The sequence below is a fragment of the Centruroides vittatus genome, unplaced genomic scaffold (assembly GCF_030686945.1).
Source record: "Centruroides vittatus isolate TY-2023 unplaced genomic scaffold, ASM3068694v2 scaffold_1478, whole genome shotgun sequence".
Lineage (NCBI taxonomy): Eukaryota > Metazoa > Arthropoda > Arachnida > Scorpiones > Buthidae > Centruroides > Centruroides vittatus.
Window position 1 is genome coordinate 30,609 of NW_027122680.1, and position 17,366 is coordinate 47,974.

General features: G+C 34.6%; 2 protein-coding genes across 2 annotated transcripts; one reads left to right on the forward strand and one right to left on the reverse strand.

Moving 5' to 3' along the window:
• Nucleotides 1-4,031: 4,031 nt before the first annotated feature.
• On the forward strand, nucleotides 4,032-4,949 carry LOC136987167 (uncharacterized). The gene has a single exon (XM_067284856.1). The coding sequence runs from the start codon at nucleotides 4,032-4,034 to the stop codon at nucleotides 4,947-4,949; it is 918 nt and encodes a 305-aa protein (XP_067140957.1).
• Nucleotides 4,950-6,564: 1,615 nt separating this feature from the next.
• Nucleotides 6,565-17,108, reverse strand: LOC136987176 (STING ER exit protein). Its single transcript, XM_067284865.1, has 7 exons — nucleotides 16,958-17,108; nucleotides 14,259-14,373; nucleotides 12,769-12,810; nucleotides 12,560-12,695; nucleotides 12,302-12,391; nucleotides 10,369-10,461; nucleotides 6,565-6,721 (listed from the first exon to the last, which is right to left on the reverse strand). The coding sequence occupies exons 1-7, from the start codon at nucleotides 17,076-17,078 to the stop codon at nucleotides 6,641-6,643; spliced, it is 678 nt and encodes a 225-aa protein (XP_067140966.1). The 5' UTR covers nucleotides 17,079-17,108; the 3' UTR covers nucleotides 6,565-6,640.
• Nucleotides 17,109-17,366: the final 258 nt, after the last annotated feature.

Sequence of the window (17,366 nt, forward strand, 5' to 3'; positions counted from 1 at the left end):
GCAGCGCCGCTGGCTTGCCTGGAGCAAAGGGCGAGGACTCTTCTCTTTTGTCCCGGACGTTTGCCAGAGATTGACTCTGAAGCACTTCAAGATTGACCATCTGCATACCACCTTCCTTACCTGTCATGGCAATTTTAACTCTTACTTACACAAGTATGGCCACTCCGAGACGGATCTTTGTACTACTTGTGGAAAGACAGAAAACCCAGACCATATTCTCTATGACTGCGTCCGCCTGGAAAGTATCAGACTGGAACTACAGCTCAGCGCCGAGGAACTAAATATTCTCTGGCCTGTTCCAAAACCATCTGTTATTTGCAAAGAGAGACTCTATAGCATCCTTTCGAGACTAATCCAAAGATACAACAGCTACAAGAAATGTAACTAGGATTCATCACCTGCGTAAGTGTCCATGGCACAGCTTCTCTGTGTTCTACTTTGCCCCGGTATCGCGGGGCTTGTACATATTATGTCGCGAGATATTTATTTTGTACTTCTAATTATTGTACTTTGAATTTTTGTAACATCCCTGCAAAGCCTATGCGTGGCGGGGATTTATTAAATAGGAACAACTGACTGGTGGGACCCCAATAGGACCCAACAGAAGGTAAAGTTCCAACAATGGAAATTGAAATTGAATTGAACTTCTAGGCCCTCCCGTTGACCCGTAAGTTCTACTGGGCGTTCTCAAAGAACACAGACATTGTCACTTCGACCTCACTTCATATCTATAACGAAATCGTGGATTCTTGTTTTCAACATGTACATTTATTTCATTTCTAGATTCTTCATCGCAATGAATAGAAAATGGCAAAGTTTTATCAAAATCGGCTCATAAAATTTTGAGAACGAACACAAGCCACTATATTGCAAATAATTCATATACTGTACTTAAGAAAATAATGTAACGTTCGGTACTCCCTACTGTGTATTGTTTCCATTTAGTGGAAGTTTTGTGTTATATTCGATCGTATTCTTTCGGGTGGACGACAAAAGCGGGTGCGTTCCGTGGAGTCACGTGCTCAAATACATCGCTTCCGGTTCCATCATCGTTTCCGACAGCTTGGCTCAATATCGCAGTTGTACGACAATGAGCTTCTCCATTGATCACATAACACCGTTAATCACAGCTAACAGGGCCCCGGGGGTAAGGAAGATGGAACTGTGCTATGTGTTAGGTGAAAGAAAAATGGGCATTATTGAAAAGGGGGTACTTTCCGGTTAGCAGGGCGCCAGTCAATTGATGCTCATCTACTAGTTATAACAATAAAATTATTTAATTAAAAATTTAAAGTAAAATGCAAAATTTATTTGCTTGTTTCTATCAATTTATTGGCTTAATATAAATTTAATACAGCTGCAAAGTATGCTCCTATTTTGCAGCTGTATTGTATTTGGACGTTTCCATTCCTCGGCTGCTGTTTTAAACAAGGTGAGAATAGTTTACGAATTATTTATTAGTACATAAATATATTTATACAATTAATTAATATACAATTTTCTAGCATTAAGCTTCTTTAATGTATAAATCGAACCGGAATCCTTCGCCTAGAATGGTGTATTATTGGTTCGTTTAAAAATAAGATAATGAATATTTCTAACAGAGCCGACTTTTTCGCTTTATTCGGGTTATGTTCCGTTTCCGCATTGGACAGGTTATATCCTTATAGTAAAATTTACCATAGAAAATCGCTCCTTTGAGCAAGTTTTTCTCTATTTAGGCAAGCTCCATTTTAAACAGGTTTTACTGTATTGTATTCATTAATAATTTATTTTATTATTAAGACATGAATATTTTAAGATCTGAATCGAAAAATTAATAATGTCTGAATTAATAATGTGCTACAAAATTAAACGTTGTAAGTCTTTAAATATACAATTATTATATAAATACAATAAAACAAACGATGTAAAGGTGTGACGCCAGATAGTCAAAGTGGTTAAGGCGTCAACCTACCATCAGGTGGTTTCGGGTATCGAATCCGTGCGAGCAACTTGTAAAATTTTGGGGGATGATCTCTCTCGCATATTTTAGGCCCAGTTCCTCATCAATAAGCCAGCCTGGCCGAACCTATAAAGGACTTGTTAGAAAGACACACTTACTGCAATGGTTATAGAGACACAAATACAATTCCGGTTAGCACATCTTCCGTTATTTAGAACCGTGATCTAGCATCTAATGAGCCACATTCGTGAGCTAGTGTAGAGGTTCAATAAAATGACAGACATTGCGGGTGTGAAATTCCGTTATATTGTTTTTATTTCAACATGGGCATAATGTGTGTTACCACCGAAGAATCAACTACAAATCGTGTTAAACACAGAATAGTGGGAATGATTTCTCACTGAATCTGAGCTATCTGCTTCTCCATCGCAAGTCGTTTTCGTGTGGATTTATTTAAGCTTTCTTCTTATAGGCCAATGCAATAAAAGAAAAACCGTCTACACACGAAACGTACGAAGCACCTCGACGATTAAAATCCATCTTCGTCGATATCGACTCGAATATACATTAAAAAATCACCAAATCTGGTGATTTTTCATCAACTCTGGCAACATTACTTGGCAGTTGTGAAACAAGAGTAAATCGCTTTCAACCAGTTGTGAAAAACGACTGTTTTATTAGTTGTAAATAGTTAATTGTTTATTACAGCCATGGAGCATTTGGTACGTCTTTCTCCCCTTTTAATGGTTTAAGTGTGGATTAGTACTGCTAACTTATGGTGGAAAGATATGTTCGTGAATATGCTTGAAAGCGTACGTTAACATTTAAGGTGTAAAGGGGCGGATGGTCGAGCAGTTAAGGTGGCAACCTACCGCTCTGGGGTGTCCGAAAACGAACCGAACAGGTCGAAAAACACAAGGTATTCTTTTGGGGGTCGCCCGTTCGGATATGTCGAGCCCCATCTCTCACCACTCAGCCGAACTTATAATGGGCTTGGTAAAAAAGACCCTCTTAGTGTCCAGACTGCGGAGAAAGTTTAATAATGTGAGGCATATAATTATATTATCTTATATTAAGAGCATAGAATAAGGCTTTTTCGTAATTTATTTAAAAAATATTTAATTATAAAATGATTTACCTATATTTTTTATTAACTCCGTCTTCACTTAATACTGTATAATCAAATTATCAATTTTATCTTGAGGAAACCGTGTTTTATGTTCTCTTTCTTGCGTAGACACAATGCAGTGACATGATTTAAAACACTAGACAAATTTTCGTCTTTTATTCGGTTGGAACGCTTTTTACATTGCGCGTTTAGGGCCGATGCCCCTCTTCAGCCAACTAAACAACAAAAGATGTTTCTTACATAAAAGAGTACAAACAGATACTTAAATTAAACAATACAACAGCATACAAGGGAGGTATACGACACAAATATAAACACGACACTCCATAAGACGTACCTTAAAATTGTCTGTACGTGTTACAAATACGTGTGTACAAACAGCACAGCATTTGTTGGGGATTGTTACCTCCCGAGTGTTGGTGTTAAGAGCTTGTATACTGGAATTAATGATAAATATACAATTATATAATCAACCAAAAAGGTGGGTTTTTTTCTTAAAAGTTCAAAGTAACATTACCCATTAAAAAATGGACGACGCCTCGCTCGAAAAAGTTTAGACAGAATAGTAACTAGAGTTGTTTCCGTATACAAATCTCACACGCCGCCGTTTCAACTGCGTAATTTGGTTTTTAATTTGCATACATTTGGTTAAGTACCGATATGGCAGGTATTACTTCTAAGGAATTTTCCCTTCCAACAAAATTATTCTGGAACTTAACAACATTTGTTAGGGCCTATTAATATACAACAGGTGCCCATTGCCAATTTTTTATTTCATTTTCCAATTTTAATATCTATCGCTATTTGCCCAGTGTTTTAGATCAATTGTCACTTCATTGTGTCTACGCAAGAAAGCAAATTATCAATGTTAACTAGCGAATTAAGATTTCGGCAATGCTCTTAATGTATGTTTTACTACATAAAATTTTAATTCTAGATCCTGTTTAAAAGCAATAGATGATTCTTCAGAAGATTTATTCTCGTCAAGGACTTATATTATATTGCTTAGTTTTGTTCATACTCTTAATATGCCCAACGTGCATTATTTACGATTACATTGCAAAGTATGATCCGGAGCCATCTTTAGATCTCGTCAATTTTAGCGATTCAAACAACGAAACCGGATATCCTCGTTACATCGTTCCCGATATCGTTCATTTAATACGTTTCGACAGTCCCGAATTGACGTTTGTAGATATGGTCTGCATCAAATCCATACTTCTCAATCACAAACCAAAGACGATAATCGTCCACTGCAACTGCCACACTTTAACGGGGAAATATTGGGACACGATTAAAGACGTGCCGGAGCTGAAAGTGCAATATAGAAAGAAACCGGAATATATTTTTGGTACAAAAATAAGTTGGATAGAACACTCTTCCGATGTTACGCGTATTGAAATTCTTAGGGAATACGGAGGGATTTACTTGGATAATGACGTCTTTGTGGTTAACTCGTTGCACGAGTTTCGAAGATTTGAAATGACTCTCGGATGGGATCTAAATGGGAACTCTTTGGGAAATCAAGTTTTAATTGCGCATAAGAATGCAAGATTTCTAAAATATTGGTACGAGTCGTACGAGTTTTACGATCCCGAAAAATGGTATTACAATGCTGGAGAATTTCCAACAAGAACTATTCTTTATGCCTTTCCAGAACTTGTCCACAGAGTAATCGATTATTTTGGAGTGAATACAGATTTCGCTTTCATGTTATATAGTGAAAAAACTGACGAATGGAAGAAATTTTATACGCTGCATCTTCTGATACATCATCGTTATTTGGTAGCCGACGATCGTCCGGAGATTTTCGACGAAAACAATATTATAACGTACAACAGGACATTCGGAGACATGGTTCGTTCTGTTCTATAACAATATATTCTTGAGCATCAAACACAAGACCGTGTTATTTATTAAACACTTGGCACTTTTCCACTTCTATTAGTTGAACTAATAGAAGTGGAAAAGTGCCAAGTGTTTAATAAATAACACGGTCTTGTGTTTGATGCTCAACATATAAGAAAACACGGTTTCAAGAATACCTAAAATATATTCTTGTTAAAAATTCTTTATTTTTTTTGTAAAATGTCTACGGTATTAATTAATAAAATTAAATATATTATAATTTGTCATTTCATTCTCCTCTTGTTTTGCACACAAGAAATTTTGGAACATTCTTGAATGATTTATATTTCTATCATCTTTAGAAATGTTTTAATCATTGAATGTTGTGGACAACTTTCCATAAAAGTAAACAGGGTAATATTTACAGTACATTTTAGCTCCTTTAGGGCAATGTAGATTCGAAGGGAGTGGAGTGATGGGATAAGGCAACGCGACACAATGGGGATCGCGGCTATTTAGGAAGAAGTCGGTGTAAGATATTATGCCGGAGACACGTCATCTGATATAATCTCGGGGACGTCATCTAGACTTTTCTTACCGTACAGCCTTCTGCTAAACTTCCTTGAAGAATTGAAAGATCTGTTACCTGCTAGAAATTGTCCAGTCGAGTGGAATTATTTACCTGTGCGTGGTTTTCAGACAACTGACCACACGAAACGTTTAATGAGAAAAGCCTCGAATAAAGCCGAATTATAAATCATAAAGCTGTACTTCGTATAAGAATTGTCCGAACAAATATTGTTTTCGTGCATTCTCTCTTTTATACTTTACATTATTCATATTGTGTATGTTATTTGAACGACTGAACTTTATATGCAACTAGGAGTGTCCATTCACTTATGTAACATATTTTTCATGGTATACACAATATTCTCTTCTGAGCATTCGTTATGACTACAACTGTAAATAAATTCTCATAACATCGATCAATGCACCTTAAAATTAATTTTAGGACCATAAAACGGTCACTTTAGTGCCTTCAATGGTTACCAAAACATAAATCAATAACGTAATTGTTAAGTGTTTTGTTCGTCAAATATAAATGAACTGAAAAATAAAAATCACTCGGCTAAACATATTCGTCTGGGTTCCGTTCAAGTCCCGGTGATGTTCCCAGCTTTCCTTCGGAGGTTTTTATATTGTTTGTAAAGAAATCAGAATTCTGAAGTAATCTCATAGGGTGCACAATGGACGTATTTGTCGAAGCGTGTTTGGCCTACCCGCTCGCAACTGTTCGGTATTGGTGTCGCCGCTCGGAATACCGTTACAACGAGACCCCTATTAGTGATGGGCCTCGCTCCAAAGCCCAACATGAGTATTACTTGGTGAATGTTATGGTGCTTGGCTGGGAGCACTAATGTTATAGCAAATGCTCTATAGTCTATAGTATACAAGGCATTATCCACCAAACAGATATCTGTACACAAATATAACAATAAATTTAACAATTGTGTATTTGTAAAAGAACACTATTCGTTTGTATTGAATGGACTATTAAGCGAATATTGAAATTTTTGATAATTTTGCTTTTATTATATATAAACTTTTCAACAGTATTTAAATAACTACAGGTAAAAAGAAAGAAATATAAATCATTTTTATTAACTTACAATGAATATAATACAGATGACTTTTTATACAGAGAATTCTATACAGTTTCATATATTGGGGCAGGCAGATTTATCGATCAATGTCCCACGAGGTTTCGCTTTCTTTGCTTCGAATTCTATCTGAGCGGCCTGTTAAATTAAACATTTTTGGTTAAAAATAAATTCTTTCTTTAATACAAATACATTACTATATATTTTATATATTAATAATAAATATTATTTAAATGATTTTCTATATAAAGAATAAAAGAAAAACTGAATGATATGAATAAGTATAGAAAAATTCTTAAATCAATACACTAAATCAGCGTTTCTCAAAGTGGGCGATAATGCCCCCTTGTGGGCGGCGAGTAAATCTAGGGGGGCACTGGAGACAAGGTACTGAATGGTGACCAAAGGCAAGAGTTGGGGTCACTGACAGCCGTTCCCTTTCCTCTGTTAAACGGATAAGAGGAAACATTGTGTTTAATGGTTTCCAGATGTCGAGAACAATGTACGGTAAGGGCACAAAGTGTGAGATTCATAGAAAAGTTTTCCTAAGAATATTTCCAATCCTTTCTCACACAAGAGAAAATGGGTTAGGGGGCATTGGGTATAACTTTATGGAACAAAGGGGGCAGTAGATCGAAAAAGTTTGAGAATCGCTGCACTAAATTAAATTAATCACTGGCCAAATGACATAACATGGTTAAGGCATCAGCCTACTACCACTCTGAGGGTCCTGGATTAAATCTGATCTTTTTTGATCAGATTCAATCAGCCCAGAAATTTTTTTTGGGGTGAACAAACATTTAGATAATATTTACAGTAAAGAAAAAAACAATTTTGTTTGTGTTTCAGCACACACAGTATTCAAAGCGTCTTAAATATATTTTAATAATTAAATGAAAAAGGTAGACAGAAGATAAAAACATCAGCATCCTCCTCCGAGAGACAACTGTTCACATGTGGATTGTAATATTAAATTTTTCTGATGGTTTGACAACAATATTTTGGCCCTCCTTCACTACATAGCCACTGCTGTGAAATTAGCAAAAACCGTGAGTGGCATCAAAAAAGCCTTTTAGTGACTGCAATGCAAAAAAATTATTTAAAAAATGCAGTAAAAATTTACAGTGACTAGTGTTTTGATTAAATAATTAAATATTTTAACCAAATTATGCCCATAATTATACTGAGATTAGACAATTAAGCAAATTATAGTAAGTCGTCACTTGACATCATTGATAGGTTCTCAGAGATTGAAATGTTAAATGAAACGACGTATAACAAAATCAATTTTATCATAGGCTAAATGATATAAATTTGGTTAATATTATTCTATTTGGATTGTGTTTGTAACCGCCGGCATTTATTTTCCACCTCATAGATTCGGTTTTACTTACAATTATAAAAAAAATTTGACATAATAATGATTACAAATGTATTGTATCTTTCTTCAATGACACCAAGCAAGGACTTGTAGAAGTTTGCTTAGTGTCATTGAAGAAAAATTGAAGAAACACTGAAGAAATTGAGGCAAAGCTTCTAATTAATTACAGTAATTAAATTTTTTCAAATATACACTCATGGTTGTAAAAATTGCAACACCATGAAGGAATCATCAGAAATGAATGAAATTTATTTCACATGTAACCTGTAGTGACACAAAAAAACAATTAAATTTAGAGCAACAAACAATATTACTCATGCATGCCAAAAATCAGTATTTAGTGAAACTGCCGCATGTTTCAATAAGAGGTTCTACATGTCGTGACATCGAATCAAACAGGTTTTGAATGTCTACCTGAGGAATAGCATTCCAGATTGCTTCAATCCAAACCCAAAGTTCATCTGCATTGACTGTGGGACAAGTATCACCAGCGAGTTCCCAACCCATGAAATCCCAGACATGTTCATAGGTGACATGACTCGTGAATGAGCAGGCCAAATAAGAAGCAGTATCTGTCATGCTGAAGAGTTTAGAACATTCTTAGCAACATGTGGATGGGCACTGTGCTGGTGAAATAGGAATACGTTGAAGGAAGGATATGACTCCAGGCTCCACAATTTTCCTGATGTAGTGATTACTGATGTAGTGATTACTGTTGAGTACCCACAATTTTGAGCAGCTGAGATCGCTTGTGATATCCAATAGCGTCCAGACCATCACACCTTGTGATCGCCCAGTATGGCACTGGATAACGCACTATGGAAGATGGCATTCACCTCTATAGCACCTAACGTATACTCGGTCATTGCATTCTAAATTAAAGCATGATTCATCAGAAAAGACGATTAGTTGCCAATCGGCATGCCAGTGGCTGTGTTGATGAGCCCATTGTATTAATAGCTGCAGACATTAATGGTTTTGTGTCATGGGAAATCCTGCACAAAGGAATGCTTGCACGCAATCCGTGGCATGGCAGATGTCAGCAAAAACTGTGGATGCAGACAATGGCACACCTGTAGCAGCGCTCCCATGTTGTGCCAACTGTCAAGATGAAGCTGTACGGTCTGTAATTGTCATGCAGATGAGATGTCTTAATCCCATGCTGATGTAACATTCATTGTCCACTGCCAGATTTGCAACTCATTTGGTACTCTTCAGTCCACTGCTTCCGTACTCGCATCACTATCATGGCATTACACCCCACGAGCTGTAATTTTTGATAAGAAAATCACCCTTTAAGAAGGCTAATCATTCACCCTCGTTCAAACTCGGATACCTGCTCATGTAATGCCCTTTGTTGTGACGAGACATAGTGACTTCTCAAGAAACATTTACCACTGGCAGACAACGATACACTACTTTCAACTTTCTGCTACGCACTCTGTTTATACGGCTAACACAACTGTTCAGAGTGCTTCTCAGCCCATGCATGTGCTATCACTCTGATATTCTAATCATTTGCATATCATACCCTGCTTTTCATTCCTATAAGTTACAGTATACGTATTTGTATGATTCCTTCATAGTGTTGCAATTTTTACAAACATGAAAGTATAAATCAGATAGAAACCATTTAACAAGCAGTTACAGTATAAAATTTTACAACTATACTTCTTACTGTAGACTGGATGAATTATAATTCTTTCTTCCACGAAAAACCTTGACAATCCAGTGTGTTTATACAACTGCTAACGTTTTCAACCCCTTCGGGGTCTTCATCAGGCACAGCACAAAGGTAGTTTCAAATGCCCGTGAATGGAACCAAGAAACCAAAGCGAGTTCTATTCCAATTTTTGAAATCAAAGAAATTGGAAGATTTCAATTTCTTTGATTTCAAAAATTGGAATAGAACTCGCTTTGGTTTCTTGGTTCCATTCACGGGCATTTGAAACTACCTTTGTGCTGTGCCTGATGAAGACCCCGAAGGGGTTGAAAACGTTAGCAGTTGTATAAACACACTGGATTGTCAAGGTTTTTCGTGGAAGAAGAAATAAAATTTTACACTTTTAGACAGAATGATAAAGACTATAAATAGATAATACTATTTTTTTTCTACAGTATACATAGTATTATGTTTAATTAAACAATGATGGTTTTATCCAAAAGTTAAGCTAGATAGGAGTTATCATAGGAGTTAGCTGTAGCCTTTACAGGCTACAGCTAGCTCCTATAATAGTTGCAACTTCACGTATAAGAAGCCGGGCAATTTTCTGAGCTTCTCAGTATAATGACATATGTTGAGAAACTAAAAAGCAAACGGCATATAAGATGCAACTTTTGCATCTTATATGCCATAAAATATGGTGATATATAATTTAATTTAAAATTTGTTCTCAAATAATACCTGTTCCAATAACTTCCTTTTATTCATTCCTTTTCTTTCTAGTTGCTTTTCAATGATTCTTGCATTATTTGCATACGAATCTGCAACTTCACGCTATAATAAATACAAAAACCAGTCAAATCGATGAAGAAAAATAAATATGTGGATGGGTCGAAAAGTCTTTGCATTGAATTCATATTTCAAAAATTAAGGGACAGTGTTTTCATTGTGTGTACAGACAACCATTCTGTGTCAATTTCTCCATACAATTACTCACTAACTGACCATCTCATCAAGTTCGGTAAACTGGTCATGGATTCATAGACAAACAAGTCGTCAGAATACTTTCCACTAAGAGAAGCAAGTCCAACACTTTACTATATACTTCAATTCAGTAAAAGAGATACAAAGGCTTTTCACAGTCCATCCAAATAATTAACTTTATATTTTGAATCTACCTAATAAATTTAAATCATCTATAAATTAAGTAAAATGAAAATGTAGCAATGTTATCAAATTTTATTCATTCATACAAAAAATACATAATTCTTAAAACATAAAAATAATATAGCTATTTTATTTATATCTTAGTGGGCTTAAATGGATGTAAATTGTATTTTTGCACTCACTTTGACCATCAGGAACATTTATCAGGGAGATTATGTAGCACTAGTTTTATTGAAAGTGGTAAAACATGTGAGGACAATGAACTAGAAAAAGGAGAACTACTCCAAACTCGTCCATTAATTGTTTTCATTGAACAGGCAACTCAGTTTTATGCTGATATTACTTCTACATTTATTCAAACTGGCATACCACTGTTGAAGCTACAACAGCTTGTTCTAAAAATTTACTTAGAAAAGTATACAAAGAGTTGTTCTTAACAACAGTTCAGTTCTAAAAGTAAGTCTATCTCAATCACTGTATAAATCAATGACTGCAAAATTCAAAGTTATAGATTTCTCATGTTGTGCTCGATGAAACAACAGATGAACAAAACAGATTCCTTCTTAACATTCTAGTTGCACCAGTCAATTAAAAAAAATTCTTTAAAACCCACTTTCTTGAAAAAACTAGTCAATGCAGGTCTTCAAAGGTACTAAGAACTGGCAGTTGGCAAGACTGTTGAACTGCGGCAACTGTTGCTTACAAAGCGAAGCATGTTGTAACAGACCAGGCAAGTACATGCTTCAATTTTTGCAGCTTAAGCTTGTCTCAGAATTTGAAATGCTTTTACCTGTATAACTCAAAGCAATTACACAATTCTCTCTCTCAAATGAATATCTAGCAAATTTCAAAAACCTAGTGAAGTTTCCCGATGGGTACAAATGTACCAAGATTGTACAGTATTGACCGTAATATCGTCAAATCTTTCATTGCTTCTAATACCAGTAGTGACACTTGGGGATCGTGGATGCTGCAAAAGCTTTCCACTGTGAAAACTTTGACCAAATTTTACCACACAGTCGAGAAACACAGTATTATTCACTACAAGTTTCTGAAAAGTAGACCTAGTGATGTTCTCAAAATAATGGGTGGAAACATTATTTCACTTATTTTCAATTTAAATTTCATCCTACTTTAGTTTATATAATACAGAAAGGTTCCTGTATATGGAATAATTAAATAAACATGGACCTTTTTCTGTCTTTTTTGCAACTCCAAATTCCTTTCCTTAGCCAGAAATAATAAAAGCACATCAAAACGATTAAAGGTATGAAATAAGAATATTTTATACTATTATACTGTATTTATATGCACAACGGGTTTATTTTTATCGCAAAACTAATACTGCAAATAAATTTTACTCCATTTAAATGTCTAGTTGATAATCAAATAAGATTTTAAATATTTTCTTTCTTTCAAACAAACAAAAATAGTTCATAAAGTAGGTTATTTTTAGAGTCGATTTACTACACGAACCTATTCTAACACAAGTGATATTTATACTTACAGCTTCGATTTCCTCTTCCTCTTCATCTATAGTCGAAACTGTAACAGAGCTGAATTTTCCCATATTTTTTGTATGTTTTGTAACCATAATCTGTAAAAACGTCAATCAAATATATAAAATATTTGTTATAAATAAAGTTACTCGAGTATTAACGCAGAATAAAATTTATAAATATCAACAAACAAAAGGGTAAAAACATTACTGGCATTGTTCTTTTATGTCTGTTGCAAAAACGAAAATTAAATTTTTCTAATTTACCTTTTTAGGTTCGGCTGTTACTTGCGAGAACATGTTCGTTTTCAAAAGTCCTTCTACTACTTTGCAGAGAGCGCCTTTGGCAACGAAAGTTATATTACTCGAAGGATTATGTTGATAAAATAAAAATAAACCGCATCTGTAAAACAAATATAAAGTGTTATACGTGAAAAAGATTATTTAACTTTTTACTAATTTAATATAAAACTTACTTTTTACATTTCTTCCTGTGCTGTTTTTCAATTCCTTCTGGCCTAAAAAAACAAAGCAAATAATATATTAACTAAAATATTTTAAAATTCTGTAATAAATTATTTAACTTATATAAATTACAATGTAAATTTAACTCAAATATTAACTAACAAAAACATTATAAAAATCCATAACTTTTTATCAAGAATTATAAGAAAAATGTCAGCAGAAAAGAAAAAAAAATTGGAATTTTAATCACATCAACAATAAATTGCTTATTTTTAATTAAAAACAATCTGGATATTTCATTTTTACAGCATTTGTAGCAAAAATAAAGGCACGAAAAGGATGCAATTTCTTCTTTTATCGTTAGTCTCGGGTTATTTTTCCAATACATAAATCAATTGTCGTCATTTTAAATGTTACCTCTTCACAATTCATGCGATGAATTAAAATGTACTTCCTATGTTGATACAGTGGACCTTCGTTATAGCGCTGCTCACTATACCGCACACTTGGTTATAGCACGGGCGATGTTCGTGACACGATAAGCTCAAACACGTTTATATAGTTTTATTATCGTCTACAAGTACGCAATTTCTGTTAATAGGACTTATTACACTGGTTTTAAGGATTCTACAACTTCAAACTGAACTTGCAGAATCCTTAAAACCAGTATAGTAGGTCCTATTAATAGAAATTGCGTACTTGTAGACGATAATAAAATTGTAACAAATTTAGGACATTGAGGCATATTAATTTAATTTTACATTTATACAGGTCCATGTGGTGTTAGTGAGTAGCGCATTTTATTGTTACTGCGTATCGAGTATTGAGTAATTGTGTATGTATTGAGTTCCTGCATATATTTTGAATAGTGTTTAATTATTGTATGCGTGATGAGTAAAAGAAAAGCTTACAGTGTGAAAGAAAAGCTTGACATTATTGCTAAAGTAAAGAGGTGAACTGTGTTACACCACGCAGTTCACCTTATAACGCAGGTGTTGTTTCCAGCCCGACATGCACGTTATATCGAAGGTCCACTGTACTATAAATCTAATTTTAAATTAAAACTTAAACACCTTGGATTCACTTGAAGATAAGAATAAGTTTATGGATTCACTTGAATCCATAAACTTATTTCAAACAAGCAGTAACAAATTTGCACTAATTTGTTATAATTAAACAAGTGAATTTCATATTAATGAAGTAAAATAGAACTTTTATGATCATTATTCTATTGCTGTATCATTTGTATTGTTAAAAAAAATTCACGATAGTGATCCGCAGGATTCAAAATTGTGAGTTTAGTGGTCTGTGAGGTCAGAAAAGTCGACAACCGCCGACCTGCTTTACCGACCATATTAATGATACCGATTCTAAGCTGAGGGACATTTTTCGAACCATGAAAAAAATCAAAAAACATCAGCTTGCAATTGGGTAAATACAGTAATTACCCTCATAATAGTCCAATAAGAATCTTGCTGTAATGTTCGATTAATAGACATACCTTTTTAAATAAACAACTTCGTCCATATCACAGGTGAGTTTATGAGCATGTTTGCTTCCATCTATCACCCTTGCTCCATCTCTGGGTCTCAACGGTAACTTGTCGAGACTACAATCTGTAAAAAATTTTGGAAATATTTTTATTATGCATCTCCATTTATCTACTTCAGATTGAAAATGGTCAATACATTAATTAATTGTCACTATCAGCAAAATGTCAATATGAAATTCAAACTTTACAGTGAAATTTACACAGTATGAATGTTTATTTCCAAATGAGGAAATACAAAGAAACAAACTCACATATTTGATTGGCCAATGGCTAAGAACATTGTCAAATCACGGGTGTGTTTGTTATTCTTAATACAGTAGCGTCAGGAGACAAAGAAAAAGAATGATACAGTGGTGCCTTAAGAGTTTAATTCATTCCGTGACAAAACTCATAACATAAATTACTCGTATGTCAAATCAATTTTCTCCACTGAAATGCCATTAATCTGTTCCGAACCCCCAAAACATTTCTGTTATGTTTCTAAATAAGAAAAATGTACTCATAAATAACAAATGTTGTATAAAAACAATAGAATGTACTGCAATAAACTGGTTTTGCAGATGTTGCAGCATTTGCTACATAGATAAGGAAAGAAAACATAGAAAATTTGAGAAATGAGAGATGGTGGCACTACACATAACATGGAAGTAAACTAATGCCTACATCACTCGATCACATGTTTTTCTGTAAACAAGCCTGTCAGTCATTGGAAGAGTAATGAAAATGATGAAATTACGGCAGTTTTCCAACTTCTTTTTCTTAATCTATGGTTTACTGTAGCGTTCGCTGCACCAACTAGTGATGGGGGTATCTGAAGCTGGCCCGTAACACAAATTTTAGCTCTCAACTCAAAGCAAAAAAAATCACCCAAGAGACAGCTCGTAGCTTGAAAAACTTGTAAGTTGGGACACTCGTAAGTCAAGGTACCACTGTATATCCAGCAGCGTGATATAACAGAGTACTAAAAATCCCGAGTTCTGTGTTCATCAGCAAGCATTTCCGATATAAAATAAGCTTAGTCTTGCATTACTGAATGTTATTAGTAGTTGTATCTTATTAAATGACGTTTATATAAACATCAATACCATAATTGTCCATTTATCATTATTCTTCATTTAAAGGTATAAAGCTATAGGTATAAAAACAAAATATCAGTTGCAATTTTATTAGCCACGAACAGTAGCCGATCCGACTCCCAAATCTTGGCTACTGTAGAGTTTAGTTCATACTGAGCACAATTTGCTGGCAAAAGCATAAAACAGAGAGAATAACACATCACACACGATGTCATTTCCAGCATATTTTACCATTTTGCGAATTGTTTCGAAGTTCGGAACTGTCGAGCTTCTTTGCTACGATCAGTGTGAAAAAATTTTGCCATCGATCGTATTCCCATTAGTTAGTTGTCGCACGATTCTTGTTGTTTTCAAGATGGCTACAGGAACTTTCCTTGATCCTTTTTTAATTATATCAATAGCTTCTAATTTCAATTTGACAGAAACATTCATGATTTGAAGACACGTTGATTCAAATATCACAGAATTTTAAAATTTGTTTATGATAAAAATCCTTTCTAAGGCTACAGTTACTGCGCATGCGAATTCCGACGAAATCTTGTTCTGAAGAGTTCGTCCGAACAAATATCTGTTTTCCAATGAGAGTGTTTACTTTGGCAGCGAAGGCCATATCAGAACACAAACGATATAGTCAGAACCATTCGAGCGTTCAAACAAGTTTGATTTTTTCGTGCGTTCTGACATTGAATTTCGAGTATTTTGTTTTTTCAACATGGATATTGATAAATTGATTACTCTTGTGTTCGAGAATAGGTGTTTGTGGAACATGAAAGACAAAAACTAACCCAACAGAGATATTTCTCTTTTGCGGGTTGTCCCACAAATCTTGATATAACATTTGGAACTCACTCTTATCGTCTCTTGTGGAAAATAAGTGGTTAACATGCTCTTTTTCCCACCACCTATCAACAATAACTTAATCAACAGACTTTCAAGAAAATAAAACTCATCAAGTTCGTCCATTTTGCTGGGAGGCAGAAACATACTGACTATCAGAAAACACGTAGTGTACCCACCTTGTTCTGATGAGGATTTCAGACATACTTGTCAGAATTCGCATCCACAGTAACCGTAGCCTAACCAATTCCACAATGTTGTACTGTAGTGTCTTAAAGCACAAACATGACTCTTCTGATCCAACAAATTTTAAACATTTTAATAAAAATTTCCACAATCACACCTCTGTGGGAGGGTTTAGAGATAGAAAAAGAGCATATGTCACAGAGTAATTTTCTGGGGTATATCTCACAAAGGGTCACATGTAGAGGTATGGTTCCTTTGACTTTTTTGCTCCTATGGGTACACTCTATAGCTCTGATAACATATTATTCGGAGCTTGAATTGAGCCCTTTTTTGCTCGTACTAGGGGTTAGTACGAGCAAAAAGGGGTTAGTGGGACCAAGCCCATAGGTCTAGGGGACCTATGGGCTTGGTCCCACTCATATTTTACAGGGTTGACCCAAGCCCATACGTGTAGGGAGCCAAAACCTGTCATTCAGAACTGAAATTTTACCCACGTGAACCTTTACCTCCATAGTACAGAATTCATTTAAAATTATACTTATGTCTTACCTAAAATCAAAGCCATGTTTCCACACAGACAGTAATAAACATTCAACGGTTTCTCTTCATTATATTCTTCTTGATCTTTCGTATCCGAACAAACAATACTTCTCGACACGACCTTCGGCATGATGCTTGCGTACTCGAATGACAAATGGAGCTCGGAACGGATTCCGACTTTAAAAGAAAAAAAAACTAGCCAAAATGTCGTCGATATTTTTAAAGTACGAATTTAAAATTTAATCAAATTTTATTTCACTATAAATAATTTTAATAAAAAGTAATTTAAATCTAACACAAAACCATTCTTTTAGTTTAAGTACATAATTTTTTCAATTAAGTCATTTTTATAAACATTCGACTTTTGTGCCATATGTAAAGATATTATAATTTACTTTTATTTTTCAACTAAAAATTT

What these genes read in the sequence shown, in the direction of transcription:
- LOC136987176 (XM_067284865.1), bottom strand. Translation starts at nt 17,078, where the DNA reads ATGCCGAAGGTCGTGTCGAGAAGTATTGTTTGTTCGGATACGAAAGAT. An exon ending in GAAGTTGTTTATTTAAAAAG is followed by an intron (nt 12,811 to 14,258) that starts GTATGTCTATTA and finishes TTGTTTTTTTAG; the next exon opens with GCCAGAAGGAATTGAAAAAC. An exon ending in AAAGGAAGTTATTGGAACAG is followed by an intron (nt 6,722 to 10,368) that starts GTATTATTTGAG and finishes TTAATTTAACAG; the next exon opens with GCCGCTCAGATAGAATTCGA.
- LOC136987167 (XM_067284856.1), top strand. Translation starts at nt 4,032, where the DNA reads ATGATTCTTCAGAAGATTTATTCTCGTCAAGGACTTATATTATATTGC.